Source organism: Haliotis asinina, chromosome 16 (genome assembly GCF_037392515.1).
Source record: "Haliotis asinina isolate JCU_RB_2024 chromosome 16, JCU_Hal_asi_v2, whole genome shotgun sequence".
Taxonomy (NCBI): Eukaryota; Metazoa; Mollusca; class Gastropoda; order Lepetellida; family Haliotidae; genus Haliotis; species Haliotis asinina.
Genome location: NC_090295.1, coordinates 17,121,856 through 17,142,547, shown reverse-complemented (window position 1 = coordinate 17,142,547; position 20,692 = coordinate 17,121,856). Strand labels below are relative to the sequence as shown.

Below are 20,692 nucleotides of genomic sequence, written 5' to 3'. Positions count from 1 at the left end.
TTGGGTGGTGGAGCAGAACTGGAATCATGCCAAAGGCCAGGGCCCACTTGCATGGAGCAATCTTAGTTACAATCAATCTTAGGCCCCTACAATCAACCTAACAATCATCATTGAATTACCCTAACCCACAAAGCGGATCTTAGCACGATTGTAGGACAACATCGATTTCAGATTGCAGTCTTAGCTAAGGGTGCAGGGTCAAATCCCTGATGGGACAACTAAAAAAACCACAGTACTAGAATTTCTTCTTTTCTGAGGAAGAGTAGTCCCAAATATAACATATGTTATATAAGACTGAACTCTTCAACACTGGAGGTACAAATTCCTTAAACTAGACTCTTGTCTACAGTTGTCTACAAGTGCACATACTATGCTGTGCAAATATCACATGGAACCGATACACAACACACACCTCCCCCAAATGCACCCTCCAAAATTATAATGAAAAATGATAATATTCGTGCAAAACGACCCATGAAGGTCTGGATTAGAGTAATGGTCTTCAGCAACCCAATGAGTTTGGGTAGTCAGACTTGCTGACTTGAGTGACATGTCATCGGTTCCTCATTGAGCAGATTGATGCTCATGCTGTTGATCACTGCATTTTCTAATCCAGGCTCAATTATAGTGCCACCATATAGCTGGAATATTGCTGAGTGTGGAGTAAAACTTAACTCAATAAATCATGAAAGACATTCCCACAAACCTAGAAAGGAAACGATTACGTGAAAGATGACCTATTTTTTCTATTTAGTATTTATGAGCTATGAATGTAATATTACAACCACAGAAATACCTACCCATGTTTTCGGAAAATACTGACAGACAAACAAATACTTCCATTATTCTGGCTCTAGATTTAGTGATTTAATAATTATGTAAATTAAACCATAGAAACCAACAATATTTCTTTATAATATAGCACCTAAACGTATGATTTGCCAGTGGTTGTCATAGAGATGCTGTTTAAGTTGTTCAGGTTATTTTCTCAAAGCAAAATGCCGAATAAACCCTACAAGTATTGATTTTATTACAATAAGAAAATGTGACATGGTTGTGGGAGTGTTGTGTATGTAGTATGTGTTTTTAATACTTATTGTTTATTGTTTAACCCCATCTCGTTTGTAATTGTTTTTTGTTATTGTGCCTAAGCATGTGTATTTTCCTGTTTGATTATATTTTAAATGCATGGATTAAAAACTCTCATCTTCCTTCCGAATCAATTTTAGAATTAAAAATGAGAAAGAAACTTGACTTTGCATGTTATCTAATTGTAGATTATTTTAATCACTGACTCTAATGTCACCAAAAAGAAATACTTGTAGAGCTTTTCAATGTTACAAATACATTGGGCATGTCAGACTCTACAGCAATGGCATTACATGCCAAGGGAAACCACTGATTATTTGCCTGAAACTAACTTGAATGCCATTTTGTCACAGACTGCAATGATCTTAGCCCCTTACAACTGGTCTGAACCAATTGTAAGTTTCGATTGTAACTTACAATGATCTTAGCCTACAATCGCTTTGTGCGGGGAGGTCTTGATTGTAGCTGAAGCCTAAGATCATGATCTTAAGGATTTACAATAATTGTAATTAAGATTGTTTTGTGCAAGTGGGATAAGGTTCAGTTCCCAAGTCTGTCATAAACTACACCTACATCCAGGCTCAGTCTCTTTCTGCTTTTTGTTATATGTAATATTAAGACACAATGTTAAGATATATAGAAGATTAAGATATTCACTCTAAACTTGACTCTTGCAGGCCTGATGGGCAAGATTGACGACCTCTGTCTTGAAGACTACAACTGTTGTGTCAACAACAGCCGCTGTCAGCTTGGTCTGTGCACTTGTTTCCAGGGTTATGTCCCTTCTGTTGACAACAGACAGTGTATAGGTGAGAACAGGGCTTTTCTTCAATCTTTGTATTGTTCACAGCAGCCTGAAACAGATGTCTGACATCAGTTCAACAGACATACAAAATCCTTCTTTATCCTTCATGGTGAAGTGCCTGTTAATGATTTGACCTATTCTTTGACTTTTCAGAGGTTGTCCGAAGTGACCCCATCAAAACAGAAGATATCGACAATGCATGCATGCACTCTCCATGTGAAAATGGAGGAGAATGTGAACTGGATGACTCTCTGGGTTACCGGTGTGTGTGTCCTCTTGGCAAGACGGGACCACTGTGCAAAGAAGGTAGATGTCATAAATACATTGATGATGATGATGGTGGTGATGTAAGTGATGATGATGATGTTAGTGATGATGATGGTGGTGGTGATGTTAGTGATGATGATCTGATGTCAGTGATGATGATGATCATGGTGGTGATGTTAGTGATGATGGTGATGTTAGTGATGATGATGGTGGTGGTGATGTTAGTGATGATGATGATTATGATGGTGATGTCAGTGATGGTGATGTTAGTGATGATGGTGATGTTAGTGATGATGATGGTGGTGGTGATGTTAGTGATGATGGTGAGGATGATGGTGATGTCAGTGATGATGATGGTGATGGTGATGTTAGTGATGATGATGATTATGATGGTGATGTCAGTGATGGTGATGTTAGTGATGATGGTGATGATGTTAGTGATGATGATGGTGGTGGTGGTGGTGGTGATGGTAGTGATGATGGTGATGGTGATGTTTATGATGATGATGGTGATGTTAGTGATGATGATGATGAAGGTGATGTTAGCGATGATGATGGTGATGTTGTTGAAACTCAGCAGTTCATTGTTTTTTCTCTTTCCATTTCAGACAATGCATTCAGCGTACCATCTTTCAGTGGGAAGTCCTATCTGAAGGTACCCCGAATTCGCAAGGCCAACAAGAATTTGAACATCGAAGTGGTGTTCCAAACTCTCAACAAAGACGGCATCCTCCTCTTCAACTCACAGAACAAGAACGGTTCAGGAGACTTCATCTCTCTTGCCATAAAAGATGGATTCATAGAATTCAGGTGAGCCTTACACTCAGATCCAGGGAGCAATAATCACTATCAATTCAACCGAAAGTGGTGTGCAACAGAAAGAAGTATTACAACTTTAAGACAGTGATCTAAAATAAAATAAATTGATGACTGCAGCATTGCTATCAAACTGTCCCATGTATTAGAATAAATATGGACATTGAAAAATCAGGTGTATTTTTAATACATATTGACATATGCAGGACATATCAATACAAATATTTCCAGCAACATGTAATTCCATAATGGACAAAACTGTAGTGTCCATACCCTTTCTCCTCCTGATATTACTAGAAATTATAATTTTAAGTTCCCAGTGCACAACAAAGTAAGCGTACGTCTTATTTCTTTTGATAGCATACTTAACAAGGTCTTTGATGTCATCAACATTGATTATACAGTTTTAGTATTGAGTCTCCTGATTCCACTTATATGTACAACTATCTTTAATCCTTGTGACAAAAACATTTGAGAACCATTTAGTCTAAAAATACCTTGAGATTCTGAACCAAGGAAAGGATGTAGCATGCCTACCAAATGAATAATCTGGCCCATGTAACTTTAGCAGTGGAAGGGTATTTCTTATATCAAGAGAATAACAACGGATTATGGGGCACAATGGGCATGCTGGCTTAAGTGCCAGACTAGTGAAACAGTGAGGCTCAGGTGTTGTGGGATCAAACCCATCTGTGAGAGGGTGTAAAAACCTTGGTGTCAACTCTGTGTGCAGACTCTTTTAGTGTTGTCACAACTCCTAGTGTATAGTACACAACCCACAACCCAGAGCAAACACTAGTTGCCTGATATAAATATCCTATAACATAACATAACATTAACCATTGGTGACTAGAACATTTCAGGGTTGGTAGGGTGGCCAAATGGTTGAAGCATCAGTTCATCACCTGGAAGACCTGGATTCAATTTCCCACATGGGTACAGTATGTGAAGCCCATTTCTGGTGTCCTCATCCATGATATTGTTGGAATATTGCTGAAAAGTGTGTAAGACCATACTCACTCACTCACCTTAACATTCCAGATACAATCTTGGTGGCGGTGAGTCGACTGTCCGCAGTAAGACAATGGTGACGTTGAAGAAGTCTCATCGCGTGGTGATCAAACGGAGAGGCGAGAATGCCATTCTCATTATGGACAACGAAGACCCTGTCTCTGGTGCCAGTGACCATACTCACACATCGCTCAACCTGGGAGATCCACTCTTCATTGGCTTTGTGCCAAATGCTTTGCCAGAGTACGTTGAATATACATGTTCAGGGAGGTGAAGGCTTCATGAATGGTTCTGAGGAGAAAGATGGGGAAAGCATAGAAAGATTGATGCAGGTGTTCTCAGAAGGGTAGGGAACCTGGTCATGTTTAAGATGGGAAAGGAGGTCGAAGGTTCTTGGAAGGCTAAGTAAACCTGGGAATGATTTAGATGGGAATGGGTGTTGGAGGTTCTAGGAAGGCTGGGAAAACTTGGGACTGATGTAGGAGGATGTAGGAGGATAGTTATGAGAGGATAATGGAAAGATGTTTACTTGTTCTCGGAAAAAGATGCAGAAATGTTGATTATGGAAGATAAATGAAAGGTTGGTGAAAGTTCTTGGAAAGACCAAGAAGATGTTCCAGGATACTGGTAGATATGAGGAATACATGTAGTTGTAGTTGTCAGATCTTAGTGCAGAAAGTACTTCAGAGGAAGACACCTTATCATTAACAGATTGAGTATTAGTCGGAAATGATGAATCAAGTCAAGGTGTAGCTGGTTTCCTATGTGTCCTATGTTTTTGCAGTGTGTATAACCGTATTGGCGTCAGTCTTGGCCTGGTGGGCTGCATACATGTCTTGAAGGCCGGAAACGAGGGCAACCTTAGGAACTACAACTTGGAGTACCCTAACAGGAACACAGACATTGCTGATGGCGCTGATATTGGTAAATTGAACATCCTTCTCTAATTTCCAGTAATATACCTACCGTAGAGAAGGTGTCAAAGGTGCCAATATTCATAAGGTTAAGCAGACCATGTGGTTTTCACTCCACGCTACTCTCAAGAGATGTGGTGGTTTTGTTTAAGATGTGAACTTACAAGATGACACAGACAGTTAGATTTTCTCTGGTACTGTACCCACATCACTCTTGAGAGAATGCGTGGTTTTGTGACACTGAACTCATCTGTCATTAATGGTGCACATGCTTAATTAAATAGCTCTCTCTATTTGTGTACTTAATGGAGGAAGTGACACTTGGAGTGAATGGTCACAATTTTTGGTTTTATTGGTTAACATCATCTTGGCTGATATACAGTATTTGTCAGGTGAGAGCAGTGTCTTTGACGGGTTAACATGATGTCAACCAGCACAGACGTGACTGTATTTTCTGGATTATTACTGCTCATGAAAAAAGAAATTCATAGAGAAATAGAGAGGAACAGGACATTTAAAACCTGCATTGAGGATGTAGCTAAAATTTGGGGTCTGAAGTACTTTAGGGCATCTTAATGTTTTGTTCTGTGTCTGGTGCAGGTGAATGCGGTAACAACCCATGCAAGTCTATGCCCTGTCAGAACGAAGGAGCTTGTATCATGCAGGACCAGAGGAACTACAAGTGTCTGTGTAGAGAAGGATTTACAGGTGAGAATGCTGTCTGTTTAGGTGTGGCTCAAAAATATATCAAAATTAAAAACTGAAATAATCAGTTGCCATGGAAACATTGGCGTCATGCTCATATGTCTGTAGTTAGTGAGGTACAAAGTTAGAGTGTTGCTCTGACACTAGACAATCCATGTTCCAGGGCTCCTGTGTGAAATCTTGGTGGACCCCTGTGCCAGCCAGCCGTGCCAGTATGGAGGAACATGTATAACAATGGGTAACGATGTTGGCTACGAATGTCTGTGCACTGAGGGAAGATCAGGAACCAGGTGTGAGAAAGGTAGGTCAAGTCAAGGAAAAGGTAAAGGTCACACTGCATTACTGTAACTATGGTAGTTACAGTGGTGGAAGATCTAATACAGAAAAAAGGGAAAACGTGTTTAATCTTCTCACTATATTGTTTACAACACATAACACATCTGTTGTGATAAATCATGTTAATAATTATATTAAAATCTGTAAAACCATATCTCTCATGGAAACCCAACATGGATATTGCCATTTAAAGTGAACCTGATAACTGTAGTGTTAGTGTGGAGGTAGCAATGATTCAAGTGAAGAAAACAGAGTTTATACAAATGTTACAAGAAATATCTATTGCTCTATTTTCCAGAATCGCTGAAGCGTGTGTTTGTACCACAGTTTTCTGGTGATGCGTACATGGAGCTCCCCCTGGAGGACAATGTGGGCAAACAGCTCACAATAGAAGTCTGGTTCAAGGCCTTCAAGCCTAATGGTACAGTGTATGACAGACAGTATAATATACCATGTGATCATGTGTCACATTTCTCAGAAATAGTTTGCAATGTCTAGACCTGACTTATATCAGGCCTTCCTTTATTGTAGGGCCACATTTTTTTATTCACTTTATGAACTTCATGTTAATGGAAACTTGTCAGTATTGGAGAAAAATATATTTCAGATTGTTTTCCCAGCAATATGATCAGTTTGACCTGGCTATCACTCAGAACCAAAGTCTGTTTTGCAAGAAAGTTTATATCCCAGACGTGGTTTAACAGCAGCGTGTGTGTGTGTTGCAGGCGTGATCCTGTTTGCGACCCAGTTTAATGGCGGCAAGGGTGACTTCATCTCCCTCAATATGGTCAAGAGGAAGCTACAGTTCCGATTCTCCCTTGGAGACCGACCAGCTAAACTGGAGTAAGTATCACCAGATCAGTTATGCGTCTTTACTGACACGGTATCAGAATGTTGTAATATAAGATCCTGTCTGCTCTTTGTTTATGTAAATCTGAAACTTAGTATTTCTTAGGTTGGTGAAAAATAGGACTGAATACACAATACCATTGACAAAGGCCATGTGTGTGCTTTTGTTCTATAACCTTTTCTGCAAAACTTGGTAGATATATCAGTCAGAGCCTTAAGTGGTGCCTTTTGCTATTTACAGGATTTTGTGATTTTTTTTTTCTCAGTTTCCATTAACCTTAACAAAGGTCAGAAAATGGTGATATTTTGTAGGAGTGTAGGGTGAAGGTCATTTGAAAAAAAATATTTTCTAGGAGTCAGATAAAGTTTGGTTATTCATGAATATCTTGTGCAGAGTTGTAAACATGAAGAATTAGTCTTAGGCTGTTTTTTCTGAACATGTCTTTCACCCTTAAACTGAACATGAATTTTGTGTGAATATATTCATGTCACTGTCCCCCCTGTTCCTCAGAACCAACAATCACATCCATCTCAACAAGTGGCACCGTGTGGTGATCACACGCCTGAATGAGAATGGACAGATGACCTTGGACAAACGGCCAACTGTCAAGGGCAAAGCACCAGTATGTATCATGTAGATTAATCATGGAATATTTCTTGCATGAATTTTAACATATCATGACAATCTCTCTATCCTGTTTTGACCTGGATACAGTCAAGTTGAGATTAAACAACCTCGGGTAGAGGAAAATCCAGTGTGTCACCAGTCCATCAGGAAAGATGAAGGAAAATATTATACACTGTTACATTCTTGCTTGCTGTCCAGCCTTGAAGACTGTTGTTTCTGATATGATGAGTAATTTTTTTTAAATAAAATGAATGTAACAATCTCAGATTAACTTTTACATATGGTTTACTGAAACACAGAACAGCACAGAACTTTTATTGCCCTCAGGCTTGGATAGTTGACACAAGAGATACAGATATACAGTAAAGTGTACATAGAATGGCAGGATTGTTTACATGGATGGTTGTACATATAGTATTTATAAAACACTCATTCGTTTAGAACAATCCCTCAACATAACTACAAAATGTGATGCCACATTTGCAAAAAGATCTGTTTGTTTCTGACATCAGTAATTTTATGTATAAAATGATTTGAACAATCTCGAAAAAATTTTCACATGTGTTTTGCTATTATGGACGAAGTACCAGAGTGTGTTATTTTCATGAAAACATCCTACTGAGGCCAATCTTGGACAAAATATGCCAATATTTTGAAATGAAAGCAGCAGTGTACAGTATTGTTTGGTACAAAGCGTAATGTTGTATAAATCACTAGGAAATCTACAGTGACTATGGAACGGTTCAGGGCACCAATAAGTTATCTTATGACAAGGGTGATAGTAACTCCCACTGACTTATGACACACATAGTGCTGAAGTTATTTTGTACCCAGGTTCATAAGGGGTTGCCACTATCTGAAATTGCCCATGTGTAAGAATTATTTGTGTTAATATCACGTCTCGTACTATTTTCTCTCTCCCTTAACCTGAGAATCAGTGGGAACGTCTCACTCTTAGTGGAATGGTTGGGGGAAAGTTTTTTGTGTTTCTAACCCAAGCCACCCTGTCAAAACTGTAAAGTTTTACATAGCATCAGGCTTGGATTACATGCTTAGATCTTTCATGCATCATCTTCATTAATTATTATTTTCAAGTTGGCTTTTGATTAATTTTATTGTTTATTCCTGTCAGTTAGAGTATGATAATCAGTTTTGATTCTATTAAATGTCATATTTATTAGTGATGATATGATAACCATTATCTGTAAAGAGAAGCTATTATAAGAGGTTGTTTTATCTTGAACTTGATGTGTTTGTGTTGATTGTAATCACTTTGCTATGGAAAAAAAGTAACATATATTTCACATAAATGTTGGTTTCTATTCCAAATTGCAGTTTCGGTTTTAGCTGAAAGATTTCGTAAACAGATAATTCAGTGAAAATGATTCTTTTGAAGGTTTTGTATTGATAAAGAGGTTATCATGATACTATGCTTCATGAATTGATGACCATTTCCAGGCGTAATCTGCTAATTCCACCCCTGTCAGTAATCCCTTTTATATGGATTCACAACAAAATCACTTGGTTTCGGTACTAGTTTAACTTGACGACTACATTTAATTCAGGAACCTCCACGAGCCCAGGTGAGTTCCGATCTCTTGTGTGTTCTCTGCCAGGATGAAAATTATCTAATCTGTCAAAATATTCACACCAGTAGATCAATGGGGGCAAGTAAACTACTCATCTCAACGTAGAGTGTCTACTGCATTAACTATTATTTTTGTGTAGCACCAAGAGCAGACATCAAGTGCCTGGAGTTTTGGTGCATAAAAAATCTTCTGTATTATTATTATTATTATCAATATGAAAATATATCCAACCTGTTTAATGTTGCATTAAAATTTTGATATCAGTAATGTTATTGTGAGTTTAGGAAGAAATTTCTAGGAATCTTTTTGGGGGATAACGACTTATGTGTTATTTCAGAGCCCTGGTATCTTTGTCAGTAAATGAAATGAATGATTCCGGAAAGGGCACGTACCCCTGAAACATTGTAACCAACTCAAAAAACAATCAAAATTGTGTTATATAGATGGGTTTTTTCACTAACATTTTAAATGCCATAATTATTCCAAGCAGTGATTGAGAAGTACTTCTTCGTTTATTTTGACCTACAGAAGAATCTTGTGAGAGAAATATTTGTAAAAAAATGATGTGAAACTGTTAGGTTTTTATGATACAATTTTTGCAAAAAGAGATGGATTGACGTAATGGACATAATTATCAACATACCTGTATCAAAGTCGTTTGGTCAGGTAGATAGTGAAAGTGATACAACTGTGTTTAGATGTGCATATGCTTTTGGTTTGCTTTGTAATAAAATCACTCTAATTAAAATCACATTAAGGCTTCATCAAATAAGAAAGTCAGACATGTATTGAAATAACTGCATAACTACTGGATAAAACAGCTTTGATATCTTTATATGTAGGGAGGGCAATGTATTGTTTTGACAGATTAGAAAATTTCACATAAGGTGGCCTCACTCTGAAGGTTTAATGCATGATTTACATGGTGTTCTTGTCTGAAGAGTTCTGCAAATCAGTTCTGACAATTCTTGTGCTGAAGCATGGCATTAATGAATGTTGTTCCCAATTTTCTTTGAAGCAATACTGTTGTTCTACATTTCATGTTTGATGTTTCTCATAGACATTAATGTTTATAGGAATTATTATTTTCTGTGAAACTGCATTTTTTATTCACTAGAGATTATATAAATTTGTGAAAGCATTTAGTTTTCTTGATTCCTTATGATACAAGAAAGTGTTTCTAGTTAGGATTTTTTTGTATATTGTTTAACTGATAGCCTGATTGTCACAGTGAATCACACAAGTTAGATGTGCACACAGGCACGGAATAAATGCTTGCATCTCTCACTTTGTATTTGGCATGAAAACTGTCAGTAAGTATTGAAAACCATCAATTTCTTAAAAAAACACAAAAAATGCAAGTTAACCATAATGAGAACCAATATTTGAAGTGGTAAAAGGGAAGTAACCCTTTTCAATGTACATGGTGTCATAAGAGTTATCTCCCTTTAAGTTTAACTGCAGTCAGGCATGAGTGAGCACTTGACATTTCTAAGCACCATCCTTGTACTCTCTGGAATTTTGTTATTATCACTGAGACTTGCGGCTCCTAAAATTCATTCTGAAATATAATAAATACTGAAAACTATCTAGACTAGGAAAAGTTGATAATGGAGAGATACAGGTTTTCCCAACTGATCATCATCCCTGCACACAGGTTCCATCCCACCAAGACACAATTTAGATTTTATTGCAAACTTGTGTCCAAACATTTTAAAAGTTGTTTCACAAATATGGTGTGTGCACAAATTGGAGATAGCAGACAATTTATGCTTTGAACATTTTCAAACAATTTTTCTGTTGTTTGTGTCTCTGACTTCATATATGTAGTAAGTAATACTCTACTGTAGGTAAGTTGAATCAGTGTGAAGTTAAGTCATATCAAATACTTTTTGTACAGTTATACCTTAAACTTAAAGTGTCAGTACTCAAGATGCCCTTCTATGATATAGCTATGTGTTAATTGAGGATCCTGATGGAGATGTTCTCAAGACACTTCACAGAAAATTTGGGTCAGTGGTCACAGCACTATGGATATATAAGGATAGTAAAGCAAAGTTTTTATTTGTTTAAGAGTTGGTTTGGACTTTTACATTAAGGTTTACAAAATACAGATTCGTGTTATTGTATGAATTCCATAGCCTTTCATCTGTTAGTACAAACAGTATTCCCCTAGTATCTCTTACTGATGAAATAGTTTTCATTTGTAATATTATAAAAATCTGACATATACTTTTCCTGCTTCTCTGATGTATTCTTTGGAAGCTATACCATTTTTTATTATTTTTGAAACACTGATATTTCTAATGAGTCTTGTTTTTTTAAGGTCTCATTTACTTGTTATAAATATTTTGCTGCTCCAAAGGAAAATTGAGGAGAGATATGAATGATGAAATATCAATTTCTTGGTTGTTTTGCTGTGTGATGCTTGGAACCTAAAATACTTCTAACATTGGTTTGTGATCCATTGTCATAGATACTGCTTCTACTGCTAGGATTGTGACTTGCTTTTATCATGGGTTATATCCAGGTTAGCTTCGACCTTACTAATATGCATATTGTAGCCATAGCAACCACACATCTGCTTCAGTAAATCTCTGATAAATGCCATCCAAAAAGAAATGTCTTGGATGGAGATAGTGATTGCAAACTTCATCTGCTTTTTATCAGAAGAACTTGAAACTTTAAGTTTCCTTTCTCAAACTTGAACTTCTTTTCAGTGATGTTTGGTCAATTCAAAGACATGGTTAAAATTTTGGGTTTACAAGTCTAACTTTAAGCAGCCTCTAGGCAGTGTTTGGACAGTTGGGTGGCAGTGTTGTTAAAGCATTTGCTCATAATACCCAAGACCTAGGTTTGATTCTCCACATGGGTGCAGTGTGTGAAGCCCATTTAGGCTGTCCCCTACTTGTTCAGTTCTACAACGTATTGATAGTATTGTGGAGATATATGCTGTGTAGGTTTAATGAATGATGAATCTTAGTTGATGTCTTTGTCTGATGAAGGAATTGTCTGGGTGTTCCAGGGCACTATGAAGGAGCTTAACCTTGGTCGACCTCTCTACATCGGAGGTTACAAGGGGGAATCATCCCTACCTGCCGGAGCAGAGATCACTGCCAACTTCTCTGGGGCAATACAGAGGGTAAGTGATGGATACATTATATCACATCTCTACCAGCTTCTGTGGGGCAGTGTAGAGGTAAGTGATGGAGAGGTTGTACTAGATCACTGCCAACTTCTTCGAGGCAATATGGAGGGTAAGTGATGGAGAGGTTGTACTAGATCACTGTCAACTTCTCCGGGGCAGTACAGGGAGTAAGTGATGGATAGGTTGTACTAGATCACTGCCAACTTCTTCGAGGCAATATGGAGGGTAAGTGATGGAGAGGTTGTACTAGATCACTGTCAACTTCTCCGGGGCAGTACAGGGAGTAAGTGATGCATAGGTTGTACTAGATCACTGTCAACTTCTCCGGGGCAGTACAGGGAGTAAGTGATGGAGAGTTTGTGTCAGATCTCTGCCAACTTCTCCGGGGCAATACAGTAGGTAGATGATAGAGACCAGGGTGGGTAATTGATGACACTCAGTGTGTGGTCATGGGACTGAGTTTGTGAAAAGGTGTTTTAAATGCATCCAGGTTGCTTTAGATTGTTTGACCCCAGGTCTATTATGTTTCATCAGTCATTCCATGGTAGCCATGTGGCTAAAGCATGGTAACCCATGGGTAGAGGGTGTGAAGCCCATATCTGGTATCCCCACCATGATATTACAGAACTAATGTCTCTCACTCTGACAAGGAATGATGGGAATTGTGTAGAGTACAAGTGTTCAGATGCCAAACATACACGTTCAGATTCCTCATGAGTTCTTCAGTTGTGAAGACCAGTGTGGGTAAATCTTGATGTGATATGATGTAAACTGACAGGGTCAGTCTTTACTTCATCACCCTGCAAATCATCCAATGAGGACTGGTTAGGGTAGGCTAGTGTTTAAAGTGTGTGTTCATCACACTGAGGACTCAGGTTCAATTCCTTACATGGGTACAATGTGTGAAGCCCTTTTGTTGTGTCCCTGCCATGATATTGCTTGAACAAAGCATCATAAATCTAAACACACTGACTCACTTCAGTCTTGGTCTGGTATATCAAAGCAACTGTCACCATGAGCCAGATTGACAAACATGGAGTACTGGAGATCGCTTGTCCTCTAGAATACCAACAGGATGTGTGTCAGGTCAGCTTGCCAGAGTTATTGCCCTTGATAAGTGTTTGTTAACCTTCAGATAACAATCAACGGCAAGACCATTGACAGCCTGATGGAGTCTGCGGAGGAGATGAGAAACATCGAGGAGTATGCTGGCGCCCCATGCAACATGAACCCTTGTATGAACGGTGGGGTGTGTATCCCCAAGCTGAACGATGCTGATTGCAGGTGCCCCCTAGAGTTCATGGGGGAGAGGTGTGAAAAGAGTAAGTGTTGATCAGTATGGAGTATTTAAAAACAAATTTTTATGTGTTGATGTAGTTCATGAATGGAATGGTGCTCAAGGATCCGCTCATCAAGCTGAAGATTCAAGTTTGATTCCCCATATATATACACTGTGTAAAGCATATTTTTTGTACCCCTGCCATGATAGAACTGTTTGCTGAATAGACATATATGGTGTTCTTAAAATGATGTGATGAGGGTCTAAAAAGAATAATTTGATGCTTCCTTTCTTATGTTTTGTTGGATTGTTGATGGGACCGAATATATCGTTGTGTAATAAAGGCTGTGCTTTATAGGGGCAGAACATGTTGACAAGGATCAACCAGTCAAGTTTGATGGAAATACGTATCTGCAGTATCCAAATGAGAAAACACAAAAGTAAGTATGTTTTGAAGACATCTAGAACACTGTATTTAGAAATCTGATGTAGTCGGACACTTGTGTTTGGGTCTCCTCTGTTTATTTGGATTGGTTTGTTTTACAAAGATAGACAACTTGATTCTCACAGTATGCCAGTTGAATACAGGTTTTATCACCAACTGCATCTGATTATCCCAACCAAAAGTTGTGAAATATGTTTAGGTAGGCCCACTATGCTTAATGTTCTACCCTACCTGTTAGTCCAGTGTGTTTACAGTTTAGAGATCCACGTTTGTAATGGAACTGAAACTAAGTGAGTTATGTCCCTTGTCATGTTTGACCCAGATTTCTAAGGTGTTGTTGTGGACCATGCAGAACTGACAGAAGCTACTTTTTGTGCCATCAAATTCCAGATGCAACCATTTGTGTGGAGCAATTGATAAGCATCAAAGAGTCTCACTTTGGTCATTTCTGTAGAAGGCGGTGGGGTAGCCTAGTGGTAAATGTGTTCTCTCATCACACCAAATACCCATGTTCGATTCCCTACATGGGTACAATGTGTGGAGCCCATTTCTAGTGCCCCCTACTGTGATATTGCTGAAATATTGCTAAAATATTGCTAAAAGCAGCGAAAAAAAATAAACCCACTCACTCATTTCTGTAAGCTGAGACAAATGAGGACTATTGGGCAGACATTAGGACACTTTGTTACCCAGAGTCCTGAATCTTAGCTCACTGACACTGAACACTTTCTGATTCAGAATGTTCATATAATAGAAAAATCTAATCTAAAGCTGTATTTCTACATAAAATCTTTTCTTGCTGATGTCATAAATGTCTTGTTTCAGATCTCAAGCACAGAGAATCAACAATATCAAAATAAAGTTCCGAACGAAGGAGCGAAACGGTTTGATTGCCTTCCAGAACAAGGGGACTAGTGTAATGGGAGACTATCTCGCTGTGGCCGTTGTCAATGAACATGTTGAGCTCAGTTTTAACCTTGGAAAGCAGAGTGAGAAAAATCTGTTCAAGATCCGATCTACAGTGCCTGTCAGTGATGGGAACTGGCACATGATTACAGCCATAAGGTAATGAACTGTTTAACAATAAAAACCTTTTTGGACTCTTTGGATTATGCATTTTGTCATCTATTTCAGATAACATTTAAAAATCTTTTTAATCATACACATTGTAATTAATCATTAGGAGAGTCATTCTTCTCAACAGTTGTCTTTGTTTACAGAGAGCTGTCTGAAGGTCGTTTACAGGTGGACAGTGAGACGATGCTGTCATCCATGTCTGGAGCTGGGGCTTCACAACTGGACACTGATGGCAATCTGTGGATAGGTAGGTTTTCATCACACCTGAGGATAGATAGGTCTTCATCACACCTGTGTACAGATAGGTCTTCATATCTGTAGATAGGGAGGTCTTTATAGAGGTTTATATCACATCTTGATGTGTAGGTCTTCATCACAGAATGTAGATAGTTAGGTCTTCTTCACACCTTTGGACAGGTAGGTTCATATCACACCTGTACATAGTTAGGTCTTCATCACACCTTTGGACAGGTAGGTTCATATCACACCTGTACATATGTAGGTCTTCATCACACCTTTGGACAGGTAGGTTCATATCACACCTGTACATATGTAGGTCTTCATCACACCTTTGGACAGGTAGGTTCATATCACACCTGTACATATGTAGGTCTTCATCATACCCATGGATATGTTTGCGGGATAGGTCGGTCTTCATCATACCTGTGGATAGGTAGGTCTTCATCACCATTGGGGTGGTCTTAAATCCCAATTTTTAATGAAAGTATTGTACCAGTTTCACAATGTTTGATTATATATGTTTTATGTTTTTTTGTCTTTTTCTGGAGGCATTGGTCTGCAGGTCATCCAAAAGTTTTGGTTTTTTTTGAATCGCCAAACCAAACACTCTCTCGCTTTGTTTCAGGAGGGAAGCCCGACCTGCCATGGGGACTTCCCCCAGAGTATTACTCTGGATTTACTGGCTGTATCGATGAGGTTATGATAAACAGAGTTGACCTTCACCTTGTGGAGGACCGTGAGACCCACAGCAGCACAATTGCTTTTTGCTCATAACTACACGACATGGTAGTCACATTGTCATAATAGGACAGCCTCACTTCTGCCCATTCCCACCTTGAATATTTTGTGATCCCCATCCTTCAAAGTTCACGACCTCTGATGTGAAAACTGGTACAGTAAGGGCAGTTGTCTGTGGTAGCAGAGAAAGGGAGAGGACTCTGCATCAAGATTTGTTATGCGGTGACCTGCAGCATATTCACAACCCCAAAAATATGTGACCTTAACCTTCAGTTTGACATGATCTCTGGGTCACGACATTGACATTTATGTGGTGTCATACACTGAGAATTATTCATTTGTGATTGTGAACACTTTCCTACCACAAACATTGATGCACAACCCTGTGAGCTATGTTCAATAGATGTACAGGACAAATTATTGTGCCTTTCCTTCGGATTATCACGAGCGGAACACTTCAAACAATGTCCATGGACCTTGGAAAAATTGACATATGATTTTTGAGTGGGCTCTGGTGAAGGAGATTGGGGACATTCAGAGTTGATCAGGAATCCATTTAAACAACCAAAAGTTGTGAATACTAGTACATTAATCATACATTAATTAGACATTGTGAATCTGATGAATTTTTTGTGAGAATGGTTACAAAGAGTACTTGATAAAATTATGAATACATTTTACAGTATCTTGTATAAAAGTATAAACCCAGTACTAAAAGCAGTATAAAAATATATACATGTAACATAATTATGAGCTTATACTTGTTACAATACTAGTTAATACTTCACCATACTATTCAAGATTTGGTATGATACTCATGACGAAAATATTACTGACTCAAAATTTCACAGCATAAATTTTCAAGAAAATATCATATTTTATTAAACAATCTGAGCCATGCTTCCTTTCACAAAAATGGATGGGTTAATTTGGAAGCCCAATCATGAGTGTATTGAAGTGATGGAGTATGGAGTTGGCAAAGAATATTAATTTTTGCATGACTGAAGTTGGATCAGTATATAATTGATAAAAATGTGTGATAATCATGGTCAGACAGATGCTTGGTGGTTCAGCATTGGTCATAAGATCTGAAGATCAAGGAGTTTGAAGACTAGATTTGATGGTATTCTTGTGTGCCCCCAGAAATCTGTGAATTTGCATTTTATTTGTATATATTGTATTGTGTTGTATTGCAAACATCATCAGTGGGGAAGACTGCATACCTAACTACTGATGATATGAAGGCCAAGAAAAGATACGTAAATGTGAACAGTTTTAGGAATGTAGTCTCTTAGGGTAATTATCAGTGGTGTAAACTGAAAAAAATCGAAAACAAACATTTTACAAATTGTAAATATTTTGTTTTAGTTCTTTTCTTGGCCTATAGTCACTAACATGTTTGGTCATAACATCGTGAAATATGTCCCACTGTCATAGTTTTTTCTGACAAATGCGAATTGAGCATCTATATTGTCTACTGATGATGGCAGAAGTGTATGTAAGTTGGTGCTTTGGCTTCACACGTTTCCGTCAGATAATTTTAGTAATTAGTACCCGCACCAGTGACAGAAAATTATCATTCCGTCTATCAAGAATAAAGAGTGTTTTAGAATGGGATCATTCGACAGGGTTCAAATTGTTTTTGTTTTCTATTAGTCAAGAAACCCGTTTGGCACTCTCGCGATCTTGATATGTGGACCTGCCGCAAGAACAGTTCAAGCACTGTTCATACTGTATGACCACCTTAAAATGTGATATCCTGCATATCTTACATGTGTAAATGTATGTTGACTAGATTTACCTATGGTGTTGTGAAACCCCATATGACTTTTAATTATAAATCATATCATGTTCTGGTCTGTACATCTTGACTGAATGTTCAGAATGTGTATCTTCAGGACGTTTAAAACTTGTCATGTGAATATCGAAAATTGTAAACATCTGTTCAGTTTTTGAAACATGGGTATTATTTGACATAAGTGAAAAGATCAGAGTTTACTTTGATGAAATTCTGAACATAAGTTTGTTATATTCATCTAATACATACCTATATATATTTTTGTATTTATAAAGCATTGCTGTACATGTTTAGAATGTTGTAGCAATGCTTATAGATCTTGCGATAGTGTTTGTAGCTTCAGTTTTCACATGTGATGCTAGAAAGATTAACGTAGCAGTTCATGGAGTTGTCCCACAGATGACATCCTTACCTTGTCATATCGCTCACGGGGTCAACCTTTGTAGTCAAGCGAACAAGGTATTGACGTTTGATCAGGTCTGAGGTTTGAATTTCATGTTGGGACTAAAAATTGTTCTGGCTGCTAATTGACATGCATTGAGTCAACAAGCATTATGTACATGAACACAGGATAATTTCTCACGTTAAGCATAATGTTTGCAGATAACCAAAGCTAATGATTCAATTATGCTGAAGCTAATCTAAAAAGCAGACAACATATTGCCAGGTACAGATAGTATTTAATGCTCTTCAAAATCCACTTTGTTTAGGTGGAAGTGGGGTAGCCCAGTTGTTAAAGCATTCACCCATCACTGCAGACAGTCCTGGTTCGATTCCCAGCTTCAGTATAATGTAGGAAGCCTATTTCTGGTGTGTTTGTTGTGAAATTGCTGTTAACTTTAAATAACACTTCTCAAGAGGTTGCACTGAGAGCTCGACACCAATGTTTTCGCCTACACTGGAAACTAGTACCGCAAGATATAACAGCTGTTCTGCATACCTGAAAGATGTCAGTGTTTAAATTAAATTTAAATCAAAAAGATTTCAGTTTATGATGCTAACTTTTCACGAGTGGTGTGTAAAATCATGACTGATCAAACATAATGATCAATAAAAAGTATGTGACATCGATTTATGTAATAGTAGAAATACAACTGCAACTACATTAAAACAGAATAAACCAAATTTCATAGTATAGTCCAATAAATCTCAAGCTATCATTGTTATTGGGTATATCTGTGATACTAATGTTGCATTATTTTTCAGGTTGAGTATTACATGATATTTATGTACACCATGCTGTTTGAAGTCAGATACATGTCATTGTTCCATTAGCTGAGAAGAAACTTTTAGAAGATGTCAATGAAGAACTTGTCTGTTGCAGAGGAACCGTCGTAAAGAATTTGAAAGAATTCTATTTTTTATGAAAGTAGTATTTATGGCTACTTGCCATATTGGTTATGCTGTCAGTTTGGTATATATACCAAATATTTTAAACAGTTTTACCTCAATATTGATGGAAAGAAAAGATGTCAACAGCTACTACCTGTATGCACAGTCAGTGGTATGTTTACATACCATTGTTTAGCATATATCACAAACATCTTTCACTCTGTTATCTTCCTTGTCAAATTTAACATTGTTGCTTTAATTGAAGTTTAAACTTTAAACACTCACCTTCAATGTGTGTGGGGAAAGTTACAAAAATAATTTATAATGCTAAAAAGATTTATATTCAGTGTTAGTTGCAGACTGGTTGAATAATAATTTGAATGGTCACACTTGATGCATTAGCTGTTACTGACATTTTTGTTGTTGATACACATGCCGTGTAAACATACTGAAATTCGCCGTATTTTCTATCAACACATGATTCAACATCCAGCAGCATTAACTTTATACAATACAACACCTGATTCAGCAATATGATTTTATCTTTTGAGTAAGAAAGTTGTGTACTGATTGAATTTTATGACTTTAATATTGTCATTCTGAGTCAGGCATAGAGACATTAAAAAAAGTTCTTTTGGTTTAACTTAATGAAATAACCCTGTAGCTGATTGGTCCATTTTCTATTCTAAGAATACCATGTCCTGGATGAAACAGTAGTGGTACTAATACACAATGCATCAATTTCAACAGTTCAGCAATGGATGGGTAGCCCAGTGGATACGGTGCTTACCCATTACACCTAGCACTGTGGTTTGATTCCCATCTTTGGTTTGAATGAAACAGTTCTTGATGGAATATCAAATGAGTGTAACTCACATTTAGAAATTGAAGCCTCTAAAACTCAGAAAATGACTCATAAATTGAGATTGGGTTTATTGAGATTTTGTTGGTATGACTGTCTCCTTTGTCCCTGATTTATTGCAGAGTGGTTGGTACAGAAAATGCCTGAATTGTTGTAATTTTTTCTTGGAAAAATACACAATTTTACTCAAAAATTCAGATTCCACTTATTGCGGTTGGTATACCTGCTACCATTGTCCCTGATTTATTGCAATGTGGTTGGTAAATAACTGCTTCCATCACATCCTGATGTAGCGCTGTTTCTACCACATGATACTTAGTTCGATTACTCACTGGCATTTAGCTCATTGTCTATATGTTATGTACAGAGTTTTGTTGACATATCGGCGAATTAATTGCCATTCACTGTGTATCTGAATGTGTATACAATATGATGAATAAATTTCATAGAAAATAAATCTGGCTCTCTCTTTATTTGGATGTATCCTTGTGGTGTTGTGTTGGGTCATTGTGCTGAAGACATGGGTTCACTTCCGAAATGGAAAAAGTAATCATTAAACATTGTGGTCAAACCATGTACTCAGTTTATTTTCATTTTTCAGTTCTGTTAAGTATTTGATACAACTGAATATCTTTAATGTCTGTGTAGTAGCAGGGCGTGGAGTCATCACACAGATGACACCCTTACCTTGTCAACTTGCTGACAGGCTTAATCTCTTTGGTCATGTGGACAAGGTGTTCGACTTCGGGTCCAAATGTCCGTAG

At 37.7% G+C, this 20,692-nt stretch overlaps 1 protein-coding gene across 7 annotated transcripts in view; it reads left to right on the top strand.

The window, feature by feature from the left end:
* The window catches only part of LOC137268869 (agrin-like), a 403,012-nt gene extending 382,627 nt beyond the window's left edge, over positions 1-20,385 (top strand). For 6 of the 7 annotated variants that reach the window (XM_067803449.1, XM_067803448.1, XM_067803452.1 and 3 more), the window contains 17 exons: positions 1,767-1,898; positions 2,048-2,200; positions 2,770-2,971; positions 4,019-4,231; positions 4,773-4,912; positions 5,503-5,610; positions 5,771-5,908; positions 6,242-6,364; positions 6,669-6,786; positions 7,304-7,415; positions 8,986-9,003; positions 12,035-12,151; positions 13,293-13,479; positions 13,795-13,876; positions 14,707-14,946; positions 15,102-15,205; positions 15,824-20,385. In XM_067803449.1, the coding sequence (XP_067659550.1) occupies positions 1,767-1,898; positions 2,048-2,200; positions 2,770-2,971; positions 4,019-4,231; positions 4,773-4,912; positions 5,503-5,610; positions 5,771-5,908; positions 6,242-6,364; positions 6,669-6,786; positions 7,304-7,415; positions 8,986-9,003; positions 12,035-12,151; positions 13,293-13,479; positions 13,795-13,876; positions 14,707-14,946; positions 15,102-15,205; positions 15,824-15,972 (2,336 nt within the window). In that variant the 3' untranslated portion in view covers positions 15,973-20,385. The remainder of the gene's footprint in view (positions 1-1,766; positions 1,899-2,047; positions 2,201-2,769; positions 2,972-4,018; positions 4,232-4,772; positions 4,913-5,502; positions 5,611-5,770; positions 5,909-6,241; positions 6,365-6,668; positions 6,787-7,303; positions 7,416-8,985; positions 9,004-12,034; positions 12,152-13,292; positions 13,480-13,794; positions 13,877-14,706; positions 14,947-15,101; positions 15,206-15,823) is intronic. The other variant, XM_067803447.1, reaches the window with a different exon arrangement.
* Positions 20,386-20,692: the final 307 nt, after the last annotated feature.